Raw genomic sequence first — 23,670 nt, forward strand, 5'->3', positions numbered from 1 at the left:
TGATTTTGGACAGTGGTGGAAAGTACAGATACGTCGTTATTGTACTTAAGTCATTTTTCTTACAACTATTTACCTTTACTCCTTGCATTTGAAAATAACTATATCAACTTGATTATAATTTCTTCGTGAAACAGTATTACCTTTTTTCGTAAAATACTATAACTCCCACAATGCACCAGTCGCGTAAAGTGACGTCTCTGCCACTCGCGCCAGGCGGAGGGAAAAAAGGGTTTGTTGCGCATGCGCGACATTTATGTTGTTGTTTGTGGCGGTAAGATGGCGGCGCTCGGAGACACCTCGACTCCGGGGGCGAACGGGTTAATACAACAATTCACAGCAATAACAGGTAAAAATCACACTTGGTTTCCATCCTAATTTGAGGGGTATCTTTTGGGGGGCGTGCGGGAACAGCTGCCCGTGTCGGGACTGACGAGGAAAATGCGTGCGCAGTTGTAAGAAGGGACGTTAAATGTGTCTGGTGCCCCTCCGCTGTCAGTGGGGAGAAAAAAAGCACAGCCCGTGTTAACTGGCCAACTCCACTAAAAGACTCCACTCGTGAATGAGTGCGGAACTTAAACCTCTATAACAGCAACTTAGCTTCTTCCCCGTAGTGCTTAGTGGCGATCACAACAAGTTACAAATCGTGAGCACGTAGCTGCTTTTTATTGCACTTTTAGACATAGCCTGTTGTGCGTAATTGCAGAATGGAGGTCTAACATTTGCCTTCATCATCATCGCCTTGTGCTACTACTTGTCATCTCTTAAAAAGAAAAAGACTACTGTTACAATCTCGCTGTTATCGGTGTGGTTTTCTACTAGCGCATTATAGATCCGCACATCCTACAAACGGTTACTCATGTGCACGCGATGAAAAATACAAGAGAAGTGTAAAGTTTATTTCACGCAGACGATGGGCTACCGCGCCACCATGTTGGCAGACTCGAACGCGCATGCGCAGTAAGGGACGGAAGTCAAACTACTACACCGTGCAGGAAATATTCAACTACAATCTACACAGCGAGAACAGTAACATATTCTTTCGTGTAAATGCTTGGCAACTTACTTGCTACCACAACCGGAAAATAAAGCGTCAGTGATTAATTCCTAATTATAATATTAATTTCTGCAATCAGCAAAACAAAACAACTTCTTTCAATTCAAATCACAGGTGGAGCCTTGTGGTAGGTATGTCTTCTTTTTGTGTCTTTCAAATCGAAGTTACATGCTACGTAACACTATAATAACTGGGGATGCACGATAATATCAATGGCCGATAATTATGTCAATTATCGACCAATTTGACATCAAACAGATAAACCAGATAATAAAGAAATCAGCCGATAATTATCGGCAATTATTAACCAATTTGACGTTATACAGATAAACCAGATAATAAAGAAATTCGCCGATAATAATAGACTTGCGCGTTGGTCTATCTGTTGTGGTTGTGGCTCAAGATGTGTCTCCCCAAAATGTTACCCCTCACAGTTTTTTTGTTGAATTTTTAAAACATTACTGTTTTGTTTTGCCAAACTCAAAATTAGTTACAGGTTGTCTTTGAAGCAGAGATATCAATAAAATTCAGCTTCATGGTGCGTTACAAATGTTCCGATGTATTTGTACTTATAGTAGGACTCAAAAGTATATTTGTTAATACAAGTTAATTTTGCAGACAATTATCGACTTATCGGTTATCGACATCGGCACGTTCTTAATTATTGGTTTATCGGTATTGGTTGAAAATACCATTATCGTGCATCCCTAATAATAACATAAGAAAATAAGGCCAAATGTTCAATAAAGGTTAAGATTTAAAAATAAGACACACCTGTATAGCGCTCCGCCAGTGACCTGAGCCGGAAGGACTTCTTAGTTTAGTTTTGCCGAATGCAGAGGTCAAACTTAAAACAGTACAATGTGAAAATGATCACGTTATTGACCATTTGCACCGACGTCACATGATCACGTGACTGCCCTATGACGGACGACAGAAGGAAATGATTGTTGAATGGAAGAGGACGTGACCAGGAGCCACTTAGCAAGTGTTATTTTACAAATGAAAAGTTATTATTGCCAATAGAGCCACAGAATCTACGACTTCAACCAAAATTCATCTGTCGGTCGAAGTTGCACATTTAGTCGGGACTCATAGAGCGCGGTATTTACTTAAGTTGGAGATCGCTCCTCAGCCTCCCTAGTAAGGTCTATTCCGGGGTGCTGGAGAGGAGGGTCCGTCGGGAAGTCGATTCACAAGGAGCAGTGTGGTTTTCGTCCCGGCCGTGGAACAGTGGACCACCTCTTCACTCTCTGCAGGGTCCTCGAGGGTGCATGGAAGTTCGCCCAACCAGTCTACATGTGTTTTGTGAATTTGGAGAAGGCGTTCGACCGGGTCCCTCGGGGAGTCCTGTGGGAGGTGCTTCGGAAGTACGGGGTATCGAGCCCCCTGATACGGGCTGTTTGGTTCTGTACGACCAATGTCAGAGTTTGGTCCGTATTGCCGGCAGTAAGTCGGATTCGCTTCCAGTGAGGGTTGGACTCCTCCAAGGCTGCCCTTTGTCATCGAATCTGTTCATAGCTTTTATGGACAGAATTTCTAGGCGCAGCCAAGCCGTTGAGGGGGTCCGATTTGGTGGCGTCAGCATTACATCTCTGCTTTTTGCAAATTATGTGGTGCTGTCGGCTTCATCAAGCCGTGATCTCCAACTTTCACTGGAGCGTTTTGCAGCAGAGGTTGGGATGAGGATCAGCACCTCCAAATCCGAGACCATGGCCCTCAGTCGAAAAAGGGTGGCGTACTCTCTCCGGGTCGGGGATGAGATCCTTCCCCAAGTGGAGGAGTTCAAGTATCTTGGGGTCCTGTTCACGAGTTAGGGCAGGAGGAAGCGGGAGATCGACAGGCGGATCGGTGCTGCGTCTGCACTGATGCGGACTCTGTATCGGTTCGTCGTGGTGAAGGAGGAGCTGAGCCGAAAGGTGAAGCTCTCGATTTACAAATCGATCTACGTTCCTACCCTCACCTATGGTCACGAGCTGTGGGTCGTGACAGAAAGAACAAGATCCCGGATACAAGCGGCCGAAATTAGTTTCCTCCGCAGGGTGATAGGGTTTCCTCCCTTAGAGATAGGGTGAGAAGCTCTGTCATCCGGGAGGGCCTCAGGGTCGAGCCGCTACTCCTCCGCGTTGAGAGGAGCCAGCTGAGGTGGCTCGGGCATCTGGTTCGGATGCCTCGTGGACGCCTCCTTGGAGAGGTGTTCTGGGCATGTCCCACCGGCGGGGCTGGAGGCCCCGGGGATGAACCAGGACACGCTGGAGAGACTGTCTCTCTCCGGGAACGCCTTGGGATCTCGCCGGAGGAGCTGGCTGAAGTGGCTGGGGAGAGGGAAGTCTGGGCATCCCTCCTAAAGCTGCTGCCCCCGCGACCCGGCCTAGAATAAGTGGTAGGAGATAGATGGATGGATGGAGATCGCTAGTTTAAAAACAGCCCTTTACCTTCTGTTGCATGCTGTTTTTACCAAGTTAATCAAATCGCCGCATTCGCCGGAATTCACAGCGCACAACCTATATCATTATGTAGTCAATGCCGTCTCTTCTCCTTACACCGGGGCTGATTCAAAAGCTTGTCGCTGGCTGGGTCTCTGGGACGAGATGCTACGCTCACACCGTGGGACAATATACCTCGTAATACAAAGGAAAAATTTGTTGATCATGCTCACTGACTTATTTTTAAATAGTCCGTTCTATATTGAAACGCTGTGATGATGTTATGTTACTATAATTACTAGCATGGAACAAATGACTATCGTAATGGCAAGCTATGCGGTAATTTCATGAATATGACTCCGGCTCCAGAGGGAAAAACTCCAAGCACAAAGACGAAATCCCTCATTAAACAGTCAAATGCACTTAATAGTTTTGAAGAAGGTACATTTTAAAACTAAGCTGTGTGTTCGTGCAGTTGGAGTGGACGCTAACTATCTGGCTCCTTAATGTGATTTGAAACACGCAATTCGACACCTCAGTTACAATCTTTGTTAGAGTGTACATTCATTAGTAAAATGTATGAACATTTATCTACTAACCTTGCAAAAAATTATCGCTGCAAATCCGTGAATACTTTGATTGCTGCTATCAATCGACGACGTTCGTCTTCATTAGTAGGTATGCGATAAAAAGCAACATTTGGTTTACTCCTTTGTCTGTCTGTACAACCGACCGCAAAGCAAGATATGACCATTTTATAAGATAATCGATTAGATAAAGGACTTTACGCTGTACGAGATTCAATGGTTTACAATACAGGCAAGTGGCTTTTTTGCCGTCCAGCGTCCCCGAAGGGGCGTTTCCATGAGGACTGTGTCGTCACGTGCAAAAGGTCAACAACATGACACTGAATTTTTTTTCTGATGTGGCAGCAATATGCTTCCATAATATCTTAGATCATCACTGTCAGATTGCAATTACAGCTATCATCACTACTAGTATTCAAAATCCAAATATAACAACACACATCCATGTTACAGTTTTTTTCTGGATAAGTTCTCAATATTTACTTATCTTATGACAAAACCATAAAACGCAATATTCATCAGAATGTCATGTTTAAACTACTGGGGGCGCATAGAACATATTGTTATGAAGATTTTTTTTTTTTTTACTTGACTTCCTCTTTAAATTCAAATCGTTGCAGTTGAGCAAACTATATATATATACACAAACATAAAAATCAAAACTCAGGACTCTAAAAATAATATCAGCAATGTTATTTGTTAGTTTTTATAATATACTATCTTGATACTTTTAAGTTAGGCCACTTCACCTGACATGCAGAATAGCGTACCATAATTAATTCCCGGTTCTGTTTAGTGAGTAGATTTTCTGTCAAGAGTCCAGATACTTATCAATTTGCTTGCTTTTTCTCTGTTCAAAGTTGGATTAGAGTTGTGTGGCTCCTTCCTTCAAATTGTGCCAAAACACATTCAGAGCTTTGGGGCTTCAGTGAAAGTAACATTAGGGACATCTAGTGGACGAGTGAAGTCATAGCAACTTATGTCACTAAGAGTGAAACATTCACAATTCACTCATTCTTGTCTTTCAGCATTAAAATGAAAAATAAGCACTATACTGATTGATTAATATATTCTTTTCAAAAGATGGTTTTAGAAAACGTCTGTTCATGTGGCACTGATGATGTTCAAAGACATACAGTTGTGTTTGAAAGTTTGGGGTGTGTAAACTTTTGAACACTACTGCATATGTATAAAAGTTACTTATTGACACAAAAATGCATATACTCGTTACCCAAATTCACACGCACATTTCTACTCATGTCAACTTCAACCTCTGAAACAATTGGCACAGTATTTTGAATTTTATGGACATTAAGCTTTTGTTTCACCATGCAGTATGCTCAAAAGTTGTACATACCCCTAGGGTATGTATGTAAATGGGTACCTTTGCGATTGTTGGTATGGATGAAGAAGGTATCAAATACATGATCCCGTTAGTTTTTTTTTAAATGTTCGCAAACGTTCACTAAACGTCCACCAAGGGTTTTAATGCTTTTTGTTGTCAACTCTAGGCGAACATTGCGAACTTCAACAAAGCCTGACAAGAAATCAGCATTCTCTAGCGTCACAAACCTTCACCTTTCAGTGGGGTATAGGCTTAAATTGGATTATCTCTGTTTTTCTCACACCATGTTAATACTTGGGTTTGCCACCCAAGAAGTTTTCAAGAAAATGTATTAAAAATACATTTAAAAAGAAAAAAAAGTGTTGCAACAAGATATACCGCACGTGACGTTAGTTCGCCGTCACTTACTTGTGGATCGTGAGGCTAGAGGAGATGTAGTAACAGGACTGAGACCCACGTCCCGTCCAACCCGCCTCCCATTCCCACCGCCGGAGTCCACCCCCTCAAGTAGATTTCAAATCTGTGGGAAACACTGTCTCTGCTTAACACGGTTCAAACCAGACGTTTGTGAAAAGTGGGCTTGGTCACACAAACACTTAATACCGGTTTTAAATGTGCTAGCTTTAGGTTAGCTTAACAGTTAGCATAGCTTCTTCCCTCATCAGAATTATTTATTTTATTTATTATTATATATATTTTTTTTACTTACCTACTTATGATCATTTATTTTGTGTAATGAAGCTGGTTGCTAGCTAGCTGGTGCAGCGCAGGTAGCACCGGTCTGTGAGTCAACCGCCAGCTACCTGTGGTAGGTGATGTGAGCGATGCAGTCCAGCAAAGCTTTTTGGAATGCCATCGCGGTTGATTCTCAGTTTTGCTATCCAATGTGTTATAATGACGTGCAAAATTTAAATTTTGTCTTGCAACCTGGAATGTGAAACCGCTAATTTCGAGCCTTTAACAATGTCGTACCAGTATGTATGTACATGTATGTATGCATTATTCTGCCCCCTGCTGCCAAGGCAAGAACACCAAAAGGAGATGCACAATTAAGCATAAAATCATGATGCACTGTTTTATTCTTAAATTAGCCAGTGGTGACGTGCAAATGCTTGTTGTCTGTCTCAAGAAAGCTTGGCTCAACATTGGCACACTGCCCCGCGAACAAGCTGATTCTACCATAGCAAAAATAAAGAGCTGTAAAAATATCTATAATTATCTATCTTTGGGTTATTTTAACAAAGCAAGCCATATATGAGCTGATTTAAATGTTGTAATTATGTAAAAATGCATTCTATGTCACTAGGGGCTACAGAGAGTGTGGGGAAGCATATGTTGGAAGCATGCAACAACAACCTGGAAATGGCAGTGACGATGTTTCTGGACGGAGGCGTGGTGGCCGAGGAGCCCAGCACGAGTTCCGGTTCGGTAGCATCTAGCAGCAGAGTTCCACCTTCAGAGTAAGTGCTCATACTCCAACTATTTTTTTCTTCTTCTAAATGATACTCTGATGATCGGATGGTCAGCGTTTTTTGTCTTGTGTGTGGTCACAGCGAAGTACGAGCACCCATTCCTCAGAAGCAGGACATACTTGTGGAGCCGGAGCCACTTTTTGGAGGTATCGCATTGATATTTTTTGATTGCTTCTTTCTTGCAAGCAGTCATTGCAATTTTGTTGCGTCTTGTAAACTTTCAGTGCCAAAGCGAAGGAGGCCGGCCCGATCCATATTCGATGGCTTTAGAGACTTCCAAACAGAAACAAGTGAGTTGTCTTTGAGGCTGAAACAATTAAGCGAATAAAAAGCCACAGGTGCACTTAAAATCCTTTTATTGAACAAACAGTAAGAAAATAAACACGTATTAAGCACATTTATACACAAGCTGCCACAACTGGCACTCAACGGTATGATTACTGGCAGACGGTTCGCCAGTTGACAGCCAGCTGCTAACCTGAGCTCACAACAGCCAACTCTAAACTGGCATTTGCTGGCTCCCACGTCATTCACCAGGCCAGGCCACACCTTTTAAAGCAACACAAACACAAAGTCACAGATAATTTAGTGTGGAATGTGAGGATGGCGACCTCAAGTGGACAACAATATTACCTGCTCCTCCTCACATGCACATTTAGTTGTTTTAAAATGCAAAACCAATTTCCATCTCATTATTCTGTTCTATCTAATAAATAAGCAGTGGAATAGGAATAGTAGAGGCTTGAACATATTTGCTAGTTGCAGGTAAAATCTTTCATGGCAATATTCTCACTGCTAAATTCTGTATACAAGAATGTATCTTATTTTGGATTTTCCTTATTCCGAGTGTCAAGTTTTTGGTTCTCTTTAAAGGAGAAGTCACCCCCCCCCCCCCCCCCCAAAAAAAATCATGACAATATGTTCACAGCAGCCCCACTATTCTAAATACGGTATTCTGGTTATTATTGTGTTGCAGTTTTTTATCAATATCAGATGGTGGCCATTTTGCCGTCTTGCTGTCGGGTGAAAACGACATCATAGTTGCTCAGGTCTCAGGTAACAACCAATCACAGCTCAGCTTCAGGAAACAGATGCGCTGTGATTGGTCATTGCCTGAGCTCTGAGTAACTGTGAAGTCATCTTCAGTCGACAGCAAGTGGCAAAATGGCCGGCACCTCAGCTGGATCAAAACGGCTGGATTTTGCTTCATAACTCTTACGCTAGTTCAGCCCAACAGTCGGGGAGGGGTTTCCGGCGGCGCAATTGCATTGTAGTCAATGGACTTCACGCGGAGGGGCGCGATGGCATGCCGGGCGGCGCGTCTGGGCCGTTTCCGGCGATCATTTTGCTACTTCGCCAATTTCGCCGGCGTTGGTTGAAATGAACTTTTGACGCCATGGCGTCAGAGATAGCCAATCAGTGTCGAGATAGTCCACGTCACCAAATACGTCACAGACAAAACACAGTAAGCGGTTGCAGAACGTGTAGCATAGCAATGGAGGATAGCTTGATCGTCGCGGTTTGCAGACAGCCGGAGCTGTACAACACGGCGAGCTACGTGTACCGCGACCGGGCCAAAAAGGAGATTGCTTGGAGTAAGAAGCGTGAATGTTGGCTTAGCTGGTGAGTTTGTTTGTTTAATTGCCGAAGTGTGAAGCAAGCTAGCAATGCTACAATAAAGTTAGCACCACCTACCAAAGCGGAAATCCCTCCTCTTCCTCCGTTGCGGCGCGGAGTGTTACAAATCCCAATTGAGAACCCCGCAAACAAACATGCGAGACTAGCGTAGCGTCACGATATTTTCGGCTCAGTTTGAACGTAGCATTATTCCACAAATGCAGCATTAATCAGAATGTCATGGTTACTCTAGTGAGGTCACATATAACACATTATTGTCAAGAAATGTTTCAGGCTGACTTCCTCTTTAACTCACCCAAGTCATGTTTAAAGTTTAAAGTAGCACTGATTGTTTACTGTTTAAAAATACTTTAGTGAAGTCCATATGAAGTGCTAATTGTTCACGTTATTAAATCAGATTCCTACATTGAAGTCTATGTACACACTTGTCACGATTTTTCCATCCCCATTGATGATAATTCCCCTCACTCGCATTCCATCTCTTTCCAGTCCGCCAGGAACAGGAGCTGCGCAACGGTGGCACAGTGGACAAGAAACTGAGCACCCTGGCAGACCTTTTTCGTCCTCCCATTGAGCTGATGCACAAAGGCAGCTTTGAGACGGTGAGGAGTCGCTTACAAATCTACACCGAACAGGCCTTGATTCTGTGTGCTGACCTTCACTCAGAGGAAAGCAGGTGTGCTGCAAACGGAACAATGGGCAACTTACAGGCATCTACATGCCCCATGAGGTTGTACAACTAGAAATTTGACGACTTCCCATACAATTTTGGTTATGATGATGATTTCTGTTATGGTTGACATGTCACACCCCTTTGCGTCCAGATTGCAAACTGGTTACTTGAATCATGTCCCTGTTCTAAAATATAAAGTTGTCTAAATTTGACTTTATGTTGTGTCGTTACTCTCTCAAATAGGCAAAAGACTGCGGCCAGTTGGAGAACAAGTGGTTGATGATCAACATTCAGAACGTTCAAGATTTTGCTTGCCAGTGCCTGAACAGAGACGTTTGGAGTAACGACGCTGTGAAGACCATCATTCGAGAACATTTTATATTCTGGCAGGTACACAGTTTTACTTGCTGTTACCGCTCAGCGCTGTTCATTGAAATGCAATTGTAAGGCTGTCAGAACAAACCACAGGGCTTAAAGTACAGTGCCGGATTTCCGGCGTAAGAGCCACGAGCCAAGCAGAGTAGGGCTAGTCTTGTATTGAAACAGCGCAATGAAAAATCCAGTGAAGTTAACAGTTTACATTATGGGGAATATTTGACACGTCTGGCAAAACACCGCCAATGTAGAGAGAAGGCCAACTTCAAAATAAACCTTCCCATACCAAGTAAGATGTGGAGCGCAATACCAAGAAACGTTTTTATTTTGGAGTTGTTCCCGGGAGCGTTTTGCCTGTCGTAGCGCAATGGATGACTTGACTCGTCTTGCGAAATATGTGTCTGCCGTTCATATTGCCTGCATAAATTATTGCGACTAAAGTCAACAAAACAACTTCGCCCTGAAATCACGTTCGATCGCCAATTAAGGGCACTAAAAGACGACTTGATTACGTTGGCATTGTATTGCACGGTGCCTGTTGCCAGTGTTTAGGCTAGAGCGTCCACAGTGTTAGCATGCTAACGGTGCCAGCGGCTGCAGCTAGAACCATCGGACTACTTTTCAAAGGCAGTCTAATCGACGGGATGATTTGCACACTTTGATGCTGACAGCCGGACACAGTAGCCGTCCCTAGAGATCGGTTTAATAAACTGATCTCACTCAATTGTGCACTTGACGGTCGGCAAAATCACAACTGTGGTTCTGACGTCACTTTGTCTCACAGACCAAAAACTACTCGACTCGGAACTTCATTTCATACTAAGTGCTGTACGTGTAGTAAAAATCAGTCATGGAATAAAGACAGCTAAAACAAAACAACACCAAACAAATGAATAAATATCGTAAGTGGGTAAATGAATAAGTCAATAAAATAACAGAAGTAGGTCAGTAAATAAAATAAATAATTACTAAAATACAGCAGGCACCATGCCGAGTCAAACGCCAAAGAACAAGATGTCTTTTAAGAGTGGGTAGAGAAGAAGGTTGCCTAATATTTAATAGAAGGTCATTTCAAAATCCATGGCGAGAGATTTGTCTAAAATCTCCCAAACTCTCTAGAGAAGAAAATAATGTGCATGTGTTAAGCACAATTCAAATTTAAGTAAAAAAAAAAACAACAATAATTTTTGATTATCTAGAAATTAAAGTTGGTCGATCATTAGTAAGTGGAAATATATTTTTAAAGACTTCTGTATTCATAATTGTTCTTTCACCAAGCGAAAATAATATTTTTATCCAAATACCTGATTATTCAATAGAATTTTCCATACCATATTTGAATACCAAAATATTCGATATCTGCAGCACTAGAGGGGACTGCAACCCGCAGTGCTATACTGTACTATACATAATATAAATGAGCAATGAAAGAGATGACCTGATACTTGGGGAGGACTGGCCATCCACGGCGATGAATCGAATAGTAATGGTGTGATGTCGGTCGAACAATGAATCAGCACATTGGATACTGCACCACTGCTCCCCGGAAAAATTTCAGGCTTTTTATTTGTATTTTTTACTTTAAGCCCTGAAACTGGTTTGTCATTACAGAAGGTTATTTCCAGCCATGTTCCGGAGGTGGAGTGGATTAAGTTTTTATCTCAATGTTTGTTGCAGGTATATCATGATAGTGAAGAGGGACAACGATACATCCAGTTCTATAAACTCAACAAGTTTCCATATATTTCCATCTTGGATCCTCGTACTGGTGAGTGTTCTTGTGAACAGCACAAGAGTAGGATGGGGCAGATAATCTATTCTACTCCAGTGATTTAATTCCACTTAAATTTCCCACAACGCGCCAAAAAGTGGACTAGTGGAACCTCGGAGTTTGAATGTCTCGGAACTCGTACAATTAGGACTTCAACCAAAAAATCGGAGTAAATCTTCCGGGGGTGCTCCATACTCGCGAGTGCATTTTGATTTTTCCACGACAATTTTCTTCGCCATGGGCCCAAAGAAAGACAACAGTGCCAGTGGCAGCAAAGACAAACATACAGTGCTACGAACCACAGTGGAATTAGGAAGGAGATTATCGCGCTGTTGTAATTACCGTGACTACTTCTGTAAATACTGGCACGAGGACCCCCCTTAGCTGTTCAACAATGTGCCTGACGTTAAAGAATGCATACCGCTTAGTAGTCTTAACAATATGCCCAATGTATAATACACAAACTCAGCACTGAACTAAAGCTAGTATTAACATAGCATTTATCATCCACTGACGCCAACACACCACAACAAAAAAGGTAAGGTATTTTATTATTGTTTGAATACTGTACTGTACTGTCAATGTAAAAAACATAAATAGAAATTAAAATAGGAATTTTCTGGTTTTGGAGCTCGGGAACGGATTAATTGCATTTACATTATTTCCTATTGGAACATTTTTTTCGGAGGTTGAAGAATTCGGACTTTGAACATTTCGCAGGAACAAATTTTTTTCAAACTCCAAGGTACCACTGTAACTTTATTTTGCTACCACCACCTTGTATACAGTAGTGAGGAAAACACTTGCCGGGATTCAAATCTGTTTTGAAACACACAGTCCTGTGTATCACCCTAGGTCAAAAAATGGTGGAGTGGAACCAGCTGGACGTGGCGTCTTTCCTGGAGCAGGCCACCGGCTTCCTGGCAGAGCACGGGCAGCTGGACGGGCCGTCCTGCCCGGCACCACCCGCCAAACGGGCTCGCTCTGTACGTCTTTGATTTCTCTCCTGGGCTGGTGTGGTTACATGTGGTCTGTAGTTGTGAGGCCGGTCAGATGTACTGCCAGATTGTGAAACACTTTTCAAGATTTATATCCACATATGAAAGTGGCCCAGGTCGGGTGTGAAAAAAACGTTCACACTGCATGAAAAAATCTGATACTCTCGAAATTGCGCTGCTAAATCGGATATGTATGCGATGCGTCTGCACTGTGAACGCTCATCCGCACGCATCCGATTCATACGTCATCAAAAAGCCTGATATGCGCTCTGCGCGGGCGGGAGAGAGTGCTTTGAAGGGAGACTACTGACACGTTGGTGAATATATACAAAGCTGTTTTAAATAAGTGTTACATTTTTATTTGTCTTTAATTTAATCCCACTTGAAACATGAAGCATAAAGTTGACATGTGTGGCGATAGTAGAAAGTCAGCCCTGCAGACGGATCATGACGAACGGCGATGATGAGACGTCATCTTCGGTAGAATTCTCAATGAAATAAGGAGGTCGAGGAGTGTCCCCTCATTTCCCCCAAATATTTCTATTACCTCTTCCAACCTCGCTACTCTGGCGACATGAGATGAAAAAAATAAGATTTCTGTTGCTCTTTGTAAACGCCACATTCAAAACGGACTCACGAGGAAGCCGAGGACGGCAGCCAACCAGGAACGAGCTTGAAAACAGTCCACCAAGCAGGAGCGCAGGAGTTCGCACAATTGAATTTGCAGACAACACACATGAATCGAACTCCTAACACTTCCGCGAAACGAGTCCACCAATCTGTAGCGTGCGTTGGCACAGCTAAATTTGCATATGACACGAATAAAAGTCGCTTGCCTCGGCGGCTTGGCTGGCGGTAAAACGTTGCAAGTCGGATTACTTCCGTGAACACTGCAATGTGACGACATTTTGGGTGTGCGTCACTCGACGTTTTCTCTTTACGCATGCGAGTCGCATCACGGATGCGTTGCGTTCACATTAGATGACTCATTTGTTTTTGTAATGTAAACGGTACATAAAAAAAAGATCGGATTTAACAAAAAATCCGAATTGCAGTGGGAACGTAGCCTTAGACAGGTTTGTGAACGCTATTTTTTTTTTAGGGAAAGGCCCTTTTGTGTTGGATTGGTTCAAAAAATTAATGAAGTCGTCATATTTTATATTTTTAGCCCAGACGTTTTTTTCCGACAAATATTTTCTGTAATTATGACTTGCCTACTGCATTATCAAAAAACTAAACTCTGACAAGGATCTCCTACAATTAGAAAACATTATGCTGTCTTTGAACTAAAATTTGAAATTTTGAACCCCTAACGTTGCCATAAAACGTTAATATGAAAATCTAACGTAAAAGCCTGCATTGACCTTCTGGGCCAAGTCTATTCCAAGACTTAAACCCTATAAAGCAGTGGTGTCAAAGTCCGGTCCACGAGGGCATGAGTCCTGCATGTTTTAGAGGTTTCCCACATTCAACACAGCTGATTCATATTTAAGGTCATCAGCAAGCTCTGCAGGAGCCTGATCCTGATCATTGAATCAGGTGTGTTGGAGTAGAGAAACCTCCAAAACATGCAGCACTTAGGCCCTCGAGGGCCGGATCTTGACACGTGCTATAGAGCATTAATTTTATCTGCCAAATATGAGACTGAAGGGAGTAACTTTTAAAACTGTTGGGCCACGTTTGTCCCCAAATTTGAAACCTATAGCGCATGCATTTTACCTGCTGGAGAGGAAACTGTCGGTATTCTTCGCTACTATGGTTTAGAAATGTTAATCAAACAAATACTAATTTAATTGGGACTTAAGTATGGCATTATGGCAAATCTGGGTTGCGCTTTGGCAACAACAACAAACCAAGTCCTCTCTGGAATAATTTTGATAGGGTTGTGTTTGGTTAGAATCACACAGTTTGCCCCCCCCCCCCCCCCCCCCCCTCACCCGCCTGCCTTGCTGTTATTCTTCCGTGATTTGTTTTTAACAGCTGCACTCTTGTTTTCTGTTCTAGGAGAGTCTGATCGATGCCAGCGAAGACAGCCAGCTGGAGGCCGCCATCCGGGCCTCCCTACAGGAAACTCACTACGAGTCCTCCAATGTCCCCGACGTCCCCGACTCCCCCAGGTCGGAGGACGACTCGGACGCCGAGCCCTTCTCCGACAGCGAGGGACCCATCTCGGTCGACGGTTCGGACGGAGAAATGCCGGAACCCCAGAAAGAGAAAAGTTCCACCAGCAAACATCCCCCTGCAGTCCCCACGGCCGGGTCCGCCCAGCATCGTCTTCATCCCGATAGTACGTCTTCCTGTCACCGGAAATCTCCATTCAAAGAAAACAATCACAGTCACAAAAAGGAGGAAAGCAAAAAGAACCACCTGGAGCCCTCGCTCTCTGGGCTTCGTCAGTCCCACCAGGACGCGGGTCCCGAGGGAAACTCGTGTGCAGTGGTAGCCGACAGTGCAGGGCCATCCAAGACCTGTGAAGACGACTGTCCTGAAGACAATGGTACAGTACTTTAAACCAAAATAACTAGGGCCAAACGGATTCATTGTCTGACCCGATTTTAATTGCCCGATACTGATTTTTGCATAAATGGGTGTGTCAATGAATTTTGAGCGTCTGTCATTTGGCAGTCATCAACAGTCGGGGCGTCCTTCTGTCATCGTCAGTCCGTCAATATTTCAAGCTGAACCGCATTGTAATCATCAATCCGTCATTCGTCATTGCTCAGCAAAATGAGCAGCCGTCATTGCTCCGTCATTCGTCAATCAGTCAACAAAATCGGACATTCGTCATTGGCGGATGGCCGAATTTAATTGACGGACGAACACCCTTGCGACAATCTTTAGTTTGTCAATTTTTCAAAGTTTCCCGTCAATCTGCAACAAAATGGCCGTTCGTCTTTGATAGATTGATGGACTTTCCGTCAATATTAATGGAATGCCCACCTATGGCTTTTGCCTTTTATTTATTTTATTTTTTTTGCACATAAGCATATTAAAACGTAAGACAAAGACCAAAAAAGGGCCAATTATTTTCTCTGTTAAGTTAAACAAAATACTCTAAGGAATGGCGATTTTTCGCCAGAGTTTGTTCAAGGTTGCGACATTCGGTAGATGCTTGCCTTGTTCAAAATCTCTTTGTGACAAGAAAAAACATCAAAACAATAGGCGAACATTTAGAAAATGTTTAACGAACATTGCGACATAGAACAAACACTGATGAAAAATCAACATTTGCCACCTTTGCACACGTTCACACCTCAGTGGGATACTTAAGGCAAAGTATCGCAAAACAGTCAAACCTTCTGTCTGTTATTCATATCTTCGATGTTGTAAGTGTGAAGGGACTGAAAAAAAAGTTATTTTATTATATATATTTTTTAATTAATCAACCGATTATCAGTTAGTGGAATTGTGTTCTCTAAACAAAATTCCATATTGGTTGGGACCAAATAACATGATTAGGCGCTGTTTACTCTTTCAACTGGTTAAATGTCAAAAAGCAGGTACCATACATTAGGAGGATAGTATACACACATGCTGTTTTTTTTTTTCCGCTGTGTCAAAAAGCACGGAGAACATTAACTTGAGCTCCTCCACTCTATGGCCAGTTATATGAGCAGTATTATTCTTAATGGCAGTTCATATCATTGAAATGTTCCCGCCTCTTTTAAAATATTTAGTAAGCAACAAAGAAGCAGTTTTCTCCATTGTTAAATAAAGTTAATTTATTCTAATACTTATCCCTACTATGTGTGTGACTTAAAATGTTAAAGAAAAAAAAAGAAGAAATGTACAAAATGCTACACCCATGTAAGTGTTTATTTTTTTATTTTAACACAGGTCCCAAGGCCAGATTGATGCTTCGTTACCCAGATGGACAAAGAGAGCAAATATCCTTGTCTTCTCAAGCAAAACTTATGGTAAGCATTGTCCTCCTTATTGAAATAAAACTATTATTCTCTTCTCAACATATTTGGTTGTCTGAAAAAGTGCTTTAAGTGTAATGTATTATTAGTGTACTGCATTATCATTTAGAGAGGTATATATACAGCACAGCTGCAAAGTATTAACCGCATTTCACTTTTTTCCACATTGATTTGACTTGATTACGTTTATTTGGTGATGAGCAGAGAAGACCGCACAGTAAAACTTTGCATCACCGAGGAAAAATAACCCAATAAAGCTCGAGGGCTTATTTCCATTGTGGTCCTCAACTCACAGCTAAACAAGAAACAAAACATTTGGTTATGTTACAGCCTTTGACTAAAATTCAAGATTCAACTCATTATTTTTACCCTCAAACGTGTACACACGTGGGGGAACGACAGCTGTTACTAACATGGAGGTGTTGGTATGTCCAAAAAGTTTTTAAGGTGAATATTCATAAGTGATATTACAAAATATAGCAAGGGTGCAAAGGATGAACTGCAATATTGCGGTGGAACGCTGTAACATAACAACAACAAAAAAAAGCACTCTCTAACTGCGGCATTCAAAAACTGAGCACACAACAAAACGACATCATTGTATTGTATTTGTGTTCATGTTGTGTCTAACATTACTTTGTGACTTCAAGGCGCTGGTGAGACACGTCCAGTCTAAAGGTTACCCCAACGAATGCTTCGAACTCGTAACCAACTTCCCGCGGCGGAAGCTCACCCACTTGGACTATGACATCACTCTGCAGGAGGCGGGGCTTTGTCCGCAGGAAACTGTGTTTGTGCAGGAGAGGAACTAGGAACTCGCCCACAGTGGACTCAAAACAACCATCATGGGCAGTAAGAGGGACTGGGCCCGGCCGAGTTGGAGGAGGCTCGTGGTGGTTTAGGGGGCTCTCCTTTCCCTTCTCATGCTCACAGATTCACAACTCCTTTGGCCAGTACCGGATGTTGACAACTCTTAATTCTTGATAAGGGTTCAGGTCTTATTTTTCTGGATTCCAGGCCCAATGGAATAGAATGACCATACTAAGACTCATATTCTGATCAAATCCTCGCGCATCAGGCTTTAGCAGAGACTCTCGAGAAGACTTCCGAGTTTGTTTTCTAGTAGCTCTTGTTATTTCCCGTACCAGGAAGCAAGAAAAGGGAGACTTCACGCTTCATTCATTCGTTCGGACCCAACTGTGCTCTCTCGATTCGAAGATGTGTGACATTTCTAAAGAAGAGTGCATACATCAACTTTTTACTCGCGTTTCTATTGCTCGGTTAGAGACTAATGGACGAGCCGGTACTTTTTTTGTGGAAAGCCAACTTTTGATACGGAACGACTGAAGGCCGGTGCGCATCTCATCAGCCGCTTGGACCTTTGCTGTACGGAGATGGTTTAGTGAGAGAGAGACACACACTGAGGTCATGGTGTTAGACATTGTTTCCTCTCTTTCTTTCCTTCTTTCTTTCTTTTTATATGCTGCCAAGAAAATATGCCCACGATAAAATATAACCAACAAAAAACTAAGGGAGCATTTTTTTTTTTTGGTGTCTTGTTCACTCACTCGGGAAAACAATTCCACAAGGAATACACAATTTTATTTTATTTTTCCCCAATTACAGTGATGCGTAATGTACATATGGGGACAGGGTTACCAAAGAAGTGCTTATCAATGATTAAAATAAATAAATACATAAAAAGAAGAAAATGGCAGTGAAAGATGAATCATTAAAACTCATTTAAAACACAGTAAAGTTTTGGAAATATTTTTGAAATGACACGTGCCATTGATTGAAATCAATATGTTATATTTTAAATGAATCCTCTGTTATGATTATGATGCAAGTTATTGGATCTTTTAGAAAAAGTTGTTTTCTCAAAACAGACCATTTCAATTCCAAAAACATGTTTTAATATCTAACATTAACATATTTTTTGCCACGGTTATCTTCTACTCGTTCGCCAAATAAAATTCACTTTAAAGTCCCTGGAAAGCGAGAATTGAAAATGTCTTGCAAATTTTCGACACCACGGACAAGTGTTGTTAACAACCCTGCCAAAGAGGAAGTCAACATTGAACATTTCTTGACAATATGTCATATGTGACCTCACTAGTCTAAACATGACCTTCTGATTAATATGACTTTTGTTGAATATGAGTTATGCAGCAAAATCCAGCCGTTTTTATCCATCTCATGGGGACGGCCATTTTGCTTCTTGCTGTCGACTGAAGATCACAGTTGCTCAGGGCTCAGGCAACAACCAATCACAGCTTCTTCTTCATCTTCAGTCAACAGCAAGTGGCAAAATGGCCGCCTTCTGATATCGATTACCTGTACTCAGACCTGACCTAAAAAAAAGAAAAAAAGGGATGAAACTTATTTAGCATCTTCCTTATCTATACCAATACATCCCAGCATGTTTGAGCCTCAAAAAGATACTTTACTGCAGTGCAGTGTCCTGCAGGTTTTGGATGTTTCTCTTCTCCATCACAGCTGAAGCTCATTAGCAAGCTCTGCACATAAGCCTGATAACAATTCTGTTGATTGGAACAGGTGCATTGGAGCAAAACCTGCAGGACACCGGCCCTGCAGGGCCGAGCTTGGACACCCGTGCTTTACAGGGTCTTCCACTCCACATTTGGCCAGAGTATAAATCATTTTGGACTTTGAATGAACAGTGACACTTGAAGAGACTAAGGTCTCTTAAAATCAATAACTTTAAGACAAACCAAACATTTAAAAGTTTAATGTTGCAGGCAGTTTAAATTATTTAAATAAATAAAATTACAGCATGAGCTTGGCTTAGTTAGCAGTTAGCTTGAAAACCTTTCAAATTTCAAAAAACACATTTTGTAGGTTTGCGCTCAGAAAGAAATCCCAAGTCTCCAATGTTTTTATTTTTCTTTGTTGATTACCGCAATAGACAAAAATTGATATGTCAAGTTGCGATAACACATTCTTAAAATATTAAATTGTTGACTGTTCATTTCTTTGTAGGAGTGCAAACTTGCTGATTTATCAGTGTTGAATAATTATTTCCCCACACTGTAATATTGGCTCACCATTTTTGCTCTACAAACAGTACAACATGTCCAAAGGGCTGCGTTAGATCAATAACTCCCTGTTTGATTGTGTTCCAACAGCAGGCAGGTTGTCATCCTTTTTAGATCTCGCTAAAGAGATAAAAATGTTTCTTTTTTTTTAGGAACTGGGGACTTGCATCTGTACAAATAGAAGAGGACTCGACATCTCGCTGTGCAGAAATGACTGTTCATGAAGTTTTTTTATTTATTGTGGTGTGAACAAAAGGTGCTAGAGGCCAAATGAGACCTCCAACCAGCACCTTTTGTCATACAATCTCAAAACAATTCAAATGCAGCATGTGGTTTAACATATTTGGAACTTTTAAGTTAATTAGGACAGGGTGTTTTCATCACATAGTTATTTTCCCTCAGGTGGTTCTGTTATAATGTTGAAACCACATAGAGTGCATATAAAAAGTCTACACACCCCTGTTCAAATTTTCGATTTTGTGAGGTTTCTTCTGACTCGTACTGAAGTTATGATGACAAAAATGTCAACAAAAGTCTAATGAAACAGCTGAAGTTTATTTTAGGTTAATTAGAAGCATTTATTTAAAGCCGACTACCATTTAACATTTTGAATTGGATTGGTTGATTTTGAAGTCACAAACCCCAGTAAGAGGGTGTGCACACTTATGCAACCACATTATCGCAGTTTTTTAAAATATATATATATATATTAAATTTTTTACTGAAACAGACATTATGCAGCATTAACCTTACACATACCAAAAGTGTCATTGCCGAAGTGAACATCCTGCTTAAAAAATAAGAAGAAACGTTGCTGAATGGGGCAAAAAGGAAGCAAACGAAAGGCTCGATAAGGCAGGAACGTCAGACCCCGTTCAACTGGTTTCTCGTCACGTAAGCGAGTGTTGACCCCATTTTGGGGTCCACTTTTGACCTTTTGGCTGCTTCTCCAAATCATGTCAATGAAAGTTAATGTTTAAAGGCATGCACCGTCACTTTTTACACAAGAGTCATGGTTGTGCAAGGGCGACCATTTCATGTCTGGTTTGATCACATTTTTAATCTATTCTGGGGATGGGGAAAAAACTTGAAACTTTTTTTTTTAAAAGGTGACAAACCCCACCCAACAATGCAGTAATGGCCACAATCGCAAAGTCTGTGACTTGATTATCGTATGTCTGAAAGGTTTTCCTGAACGATTATCTTGTGTGGGTGAGATTGGCTGATACACTGATTCCAGAGTTTGCTACCACGATATGGTGACCAAAAAAAAAAAAAGTTTGCCTATCTTAATCTTCTTTTGTATTGTCCAGTAGTCTGGATGCTCTGGCACCACAATGCCTCACAGGTCAGACTCGGTATTATGACATTAAATATTTTGAGTAACTATACTGTACGATATATTCTGTACTTCTGTATCTCACTTGAGAAAAGATAACATCTGACTCTTTTTTTTTTTTTTGAGTAGCGTAATCAAGTCTTGATTTTGTGGGAAACATCATGTGAACTGAAGCACATGACTCACCTTCAACCTTTACAATCACTCCCATTAGTCATACAATACGTGCAAAAGTCCTGAGTAGCATTCCAGTTGATCAGAACAGCACGTTTCCGCTGCAGTTGTCGGAATGCCGTTCAATAGTATAGACGTCAGCAAATCCTGGCTTTTGCAGTCTTCGGTGTGCATGTTGCCTTTTCACATCTGCGAATGTTAGGACAGAATGTTTTGCCAGCAGACTGCGGAGGAACAAAGTCACACTCCACACCACAAGATAATTACTCGGGATAATCTTTCAGAGACATCCGATAATCAGGCCTTTGCTGATTTGAAACAAAAGGGAGGAAAGTGACCCAGTGATTATCGGTATGTGTGTACCCTACTTAGGGTGGGATTTTCGGCCCGATCATTTTTTTGTGGAAAATCACTCTTAACCCACACACCACACTATAGGATAATTGCTCATAATCTTCTAGAAACATCCAATAATTGATTTTTGCTCATGTTATTCAGAATTCAGAAGGGAAAGTCACTCTTAACACACCCTACACCACAGGATGATCGCGATAATCTTTTTTAGAGACGTGATCAGGCCTTACTTAGATGACTTTAATCCGAACAGGTTGGGTAATCTCAAATTAGGCCCGATTATCGGCATGTGTGTGATCTTATTATTTACGATTGTCAGCCCCAAATGTTTTTCCAACTCATCAGGGAGGAAAATACAAATCTTAACACACCCACATGCCACGGGGGGAATTTGGGGGTCACAAATTTGACAATTTCAATTGTCCTTAAGTGTGTAATCCACTTAATATTTAAAATTCTCAGGAGGCCCAAATGTTTTCCTGACTGATCAGGAAGAGATAAAAACACCATCCATGCCACAGGATAATCGCTAAAATAATATTTTAGCGACATCCGATAGCCGGCACCTTTTTCAAAAGGTGAGTTGGTTTTACTTTGCGTTATTAGTATATAATTGGAGGTCTTCCTTAATAGATAAGCAGGAATTATTGTGTTTTCAACATCCTGATCTCACCTCTTTGTTGCGCACAAAGTGGACATTCCAAAATAAGTCAACAACATCATAAGTGCTATTTTGTGAAGTGTTTTATCGGAATCGCAGAGCAAACATTCTTGTGTTGAAACACAAACACCTTAATGGGAGGTCAGGAAAACCCAGTTCTATTGTGAAATGTTTGTTAGGGGATTTTCCAATATTTGTTCATATAAAACAAAGTGGTAAATGTTACTAGTTCAATATACCAAAGCAACAATAATGTGAACCTTTCAACTCTTCATGGGCGATGTTGGCACTGTAAACACGGCCAAATGTAAGAGCCTGTCATGATTTGACTGCATTGCAATGGAATTATACAAAGTTCTGTTTAGTATCAATTTATCTGCTGGCATCTCCTCACACAATGCTTCTAATGCATTCCTCAGTCCCTATTTCACTCCTCGTTACAATGAGTCAATGTCATATATCAGATGACGATGATGATGATGAGGATGAATCTTGTCAATTTAAATGAATTTCGTTAACAATGTAGCTCGGAATTGTAGAAATTATTTGAAAAATTGTAGTCACAATCATAGAAATCTGTCAGTCACTTCTGACTTAATGTAACTAGGAAATATGAGATTCATATTTTATTTCATAAACATAAACATATTTAGGAAGCATAAGATTTATTTTGGGGGCTGTTAACATTCGAAATTCAAATATTTATTAATGGCGTGTAGATCTCCCTCATTTCCTCTAGCCACCACTAGGAGCGCCCTTCCCTCCTTGGTTGTTGGTCTCTACCAGGTTGCGCCACCTGAGGTTAATTAGCACTTAGGTGGGCCAAGATATAAAAGGAGAGGTGACGATTTGTGGTCTTCTGTTCTCTGCTGTATATATTGTGCCACAAAGAACAACGCACAAAGTAGGTGATGAGGCCGTTTTGTGTTTATTGTCAAAAATGTTGCTTGTTTTCACCCCACAGCTGCCACAAACCTTGCTTGACGAGCATTCTGGAGCTTTTCTATTTGAGTTGTTTTCATTTGGGCTAGTAGTCACCAACCACATGATAGACAAGGCGTTGTGTCCTCTTTTTTTGTTTATTTATTTATTGTATTATATTTGTTGCCATTTCTTAGGCTAGGGAGGACAAGGACAGTGACCCCCCCTCCCCCACATTTGTCAATTTTGGGATAAAAGTATTTTAAATTGTTAAATTTAAATGTTTGGCGTGAAGCTAAATGTTAAGCTAATTAGTAATTACATGTAGCATAGCCAAGTTGACAAATGGCTTCCAACTATGGTAAATAGAAGTTGTGTAAATAAAAAAAATCGTATGTTGATAAATTGCAGTAAATGCTAATTCTTGATGCCTAATGTGATGTAAACTAAATGTTTCGGGTGAAAATAAAGTCAGTTGGCATTTAGATTTAGCACTTGCGCAAAGTACAACATTAGAAAATATATTTTAATACATTGAAGCAGATACATGTGAATGCATGTGGTTGAGCAAATGACTCGGATTCACACCAGTTTTTTTAAACACTGAAGTCATTTCAAATCTCTTGCCTTTTTATCAAGCTTCAAATTCTGCATCTCAAAAAAATTGAATAAAAAATGAAGCCCACAGAGATTTAAAATCAATGTGTTATTATATTTGCTAGTTTGTACTTGGCAAAGTGCACAAAGGTACACAATGGGGACACTTGTAAGCAAACTGTCATTATCTCTTTCTGCTCCCTCCCCTCCAGTCCAGAATGTGGCTATAAGAGGACTCTCTGACTGCAGCTCACTCTGCTGACCTGGAAACCGTCCACCATGAAGCATCTCCTCTCGTCACCT

The 23,670-nt window shown here is 41.3% G+C and overlaps 2 protein-coding genes across 5 annotated transcripts in view; both read left to right on the forward strand.

Annotated features, from left to right (window-relative positions):
• The first annotated feature begins 240 nt into the window (after positions 1 to 240).
• Positions 241 to 20,467, forward strand: ubxn7 (UBX domain protein 7). Its single transcript, XM_086078018.1, has 11 exons — positions 241 to 346; positions 6,719 to 6,872; positions 6,966 to 7,030; positions 7,109 to 7,174; positions 9,012 to 9,124; positions 9,439 to 9,585; positions 11,248 to 11,338; positions 12,197 to 12,327; positions 14,344 to 14,836; positions 16,177 to 16,256; positions 16,913 to 20,467. Exons 1-11 carry the CDS (start codon positions 241 to 243, stop codon positions 17,072 to 17,074), a joined length of 1,608 nt encoding a protein of 535 aa, XP_085934144.1. The 3' UTR covers positions 17,075 to 20,467.
• A 3,106-nt stretch (positions 20,468 to 23,573) lies between these two features.
• Positions 23,574 to 23,670, forward strand: part of LOC147181070 (serotransferrin-like) — an 8,821-nt gene continuing 8,724 nt past the window's right edge. For all 4 annotated transcript variants that reach the window (XM_086077956.1, XM_086077974.1, XM_086077965.1 and 1 more), the window contains exon 1: positions 23,574 to 23,670. This exon is cut by the window's right edge and continues 34 nt beyond it. In XM_086077956.1, coding sequence (XP_085934082.1) covers positions 23,647 to 23,670 — 24 coding nt within the window. In that variant the 5' untranslated portion in view covers positions 23,574 to 23,646.

This window comes from Leptonotus elevatus, chromosome 1 (genome assembly GCF_054856555.1).
Source record: "Leptonotus elevatus isolate MCC_2025b chromosome 1, RoL_Lele_1.0, whole genome shotgun sequence".
NCBI classification, from domain to species: domain Eukaryota; kingdom Metazoa; phylum Chordata; class Actinopteri; order Syngnathiformes; family Syngnathidae; genus Leptonotus; species Leptonotus elevatus.

Bases quoted from the DNA above. Each gene is read 5' to 3' on its own strand.
- ubxn7 (XM_086078018.1), top strand. From the start codon at position 241: ATGCGCGACATTTATGTTGTTGTTTGTGGCGGTAAGATGGCGGCGCTC. The intron at 347-6,718 runs GTAAAAATCACA...CTATGTCACTAG, and splicing joins ACAATTCACAGCAATAACAG to GGGCTACAGAGAGTGTGGGG. The intron at 7,031-7,108 runs GTATCGCATTGA...GTAAACTTTCAG, and splicing joins GCCGGAGCCACTTTTTGGAG to TGCCAAAGCGAAGGAGGCCG.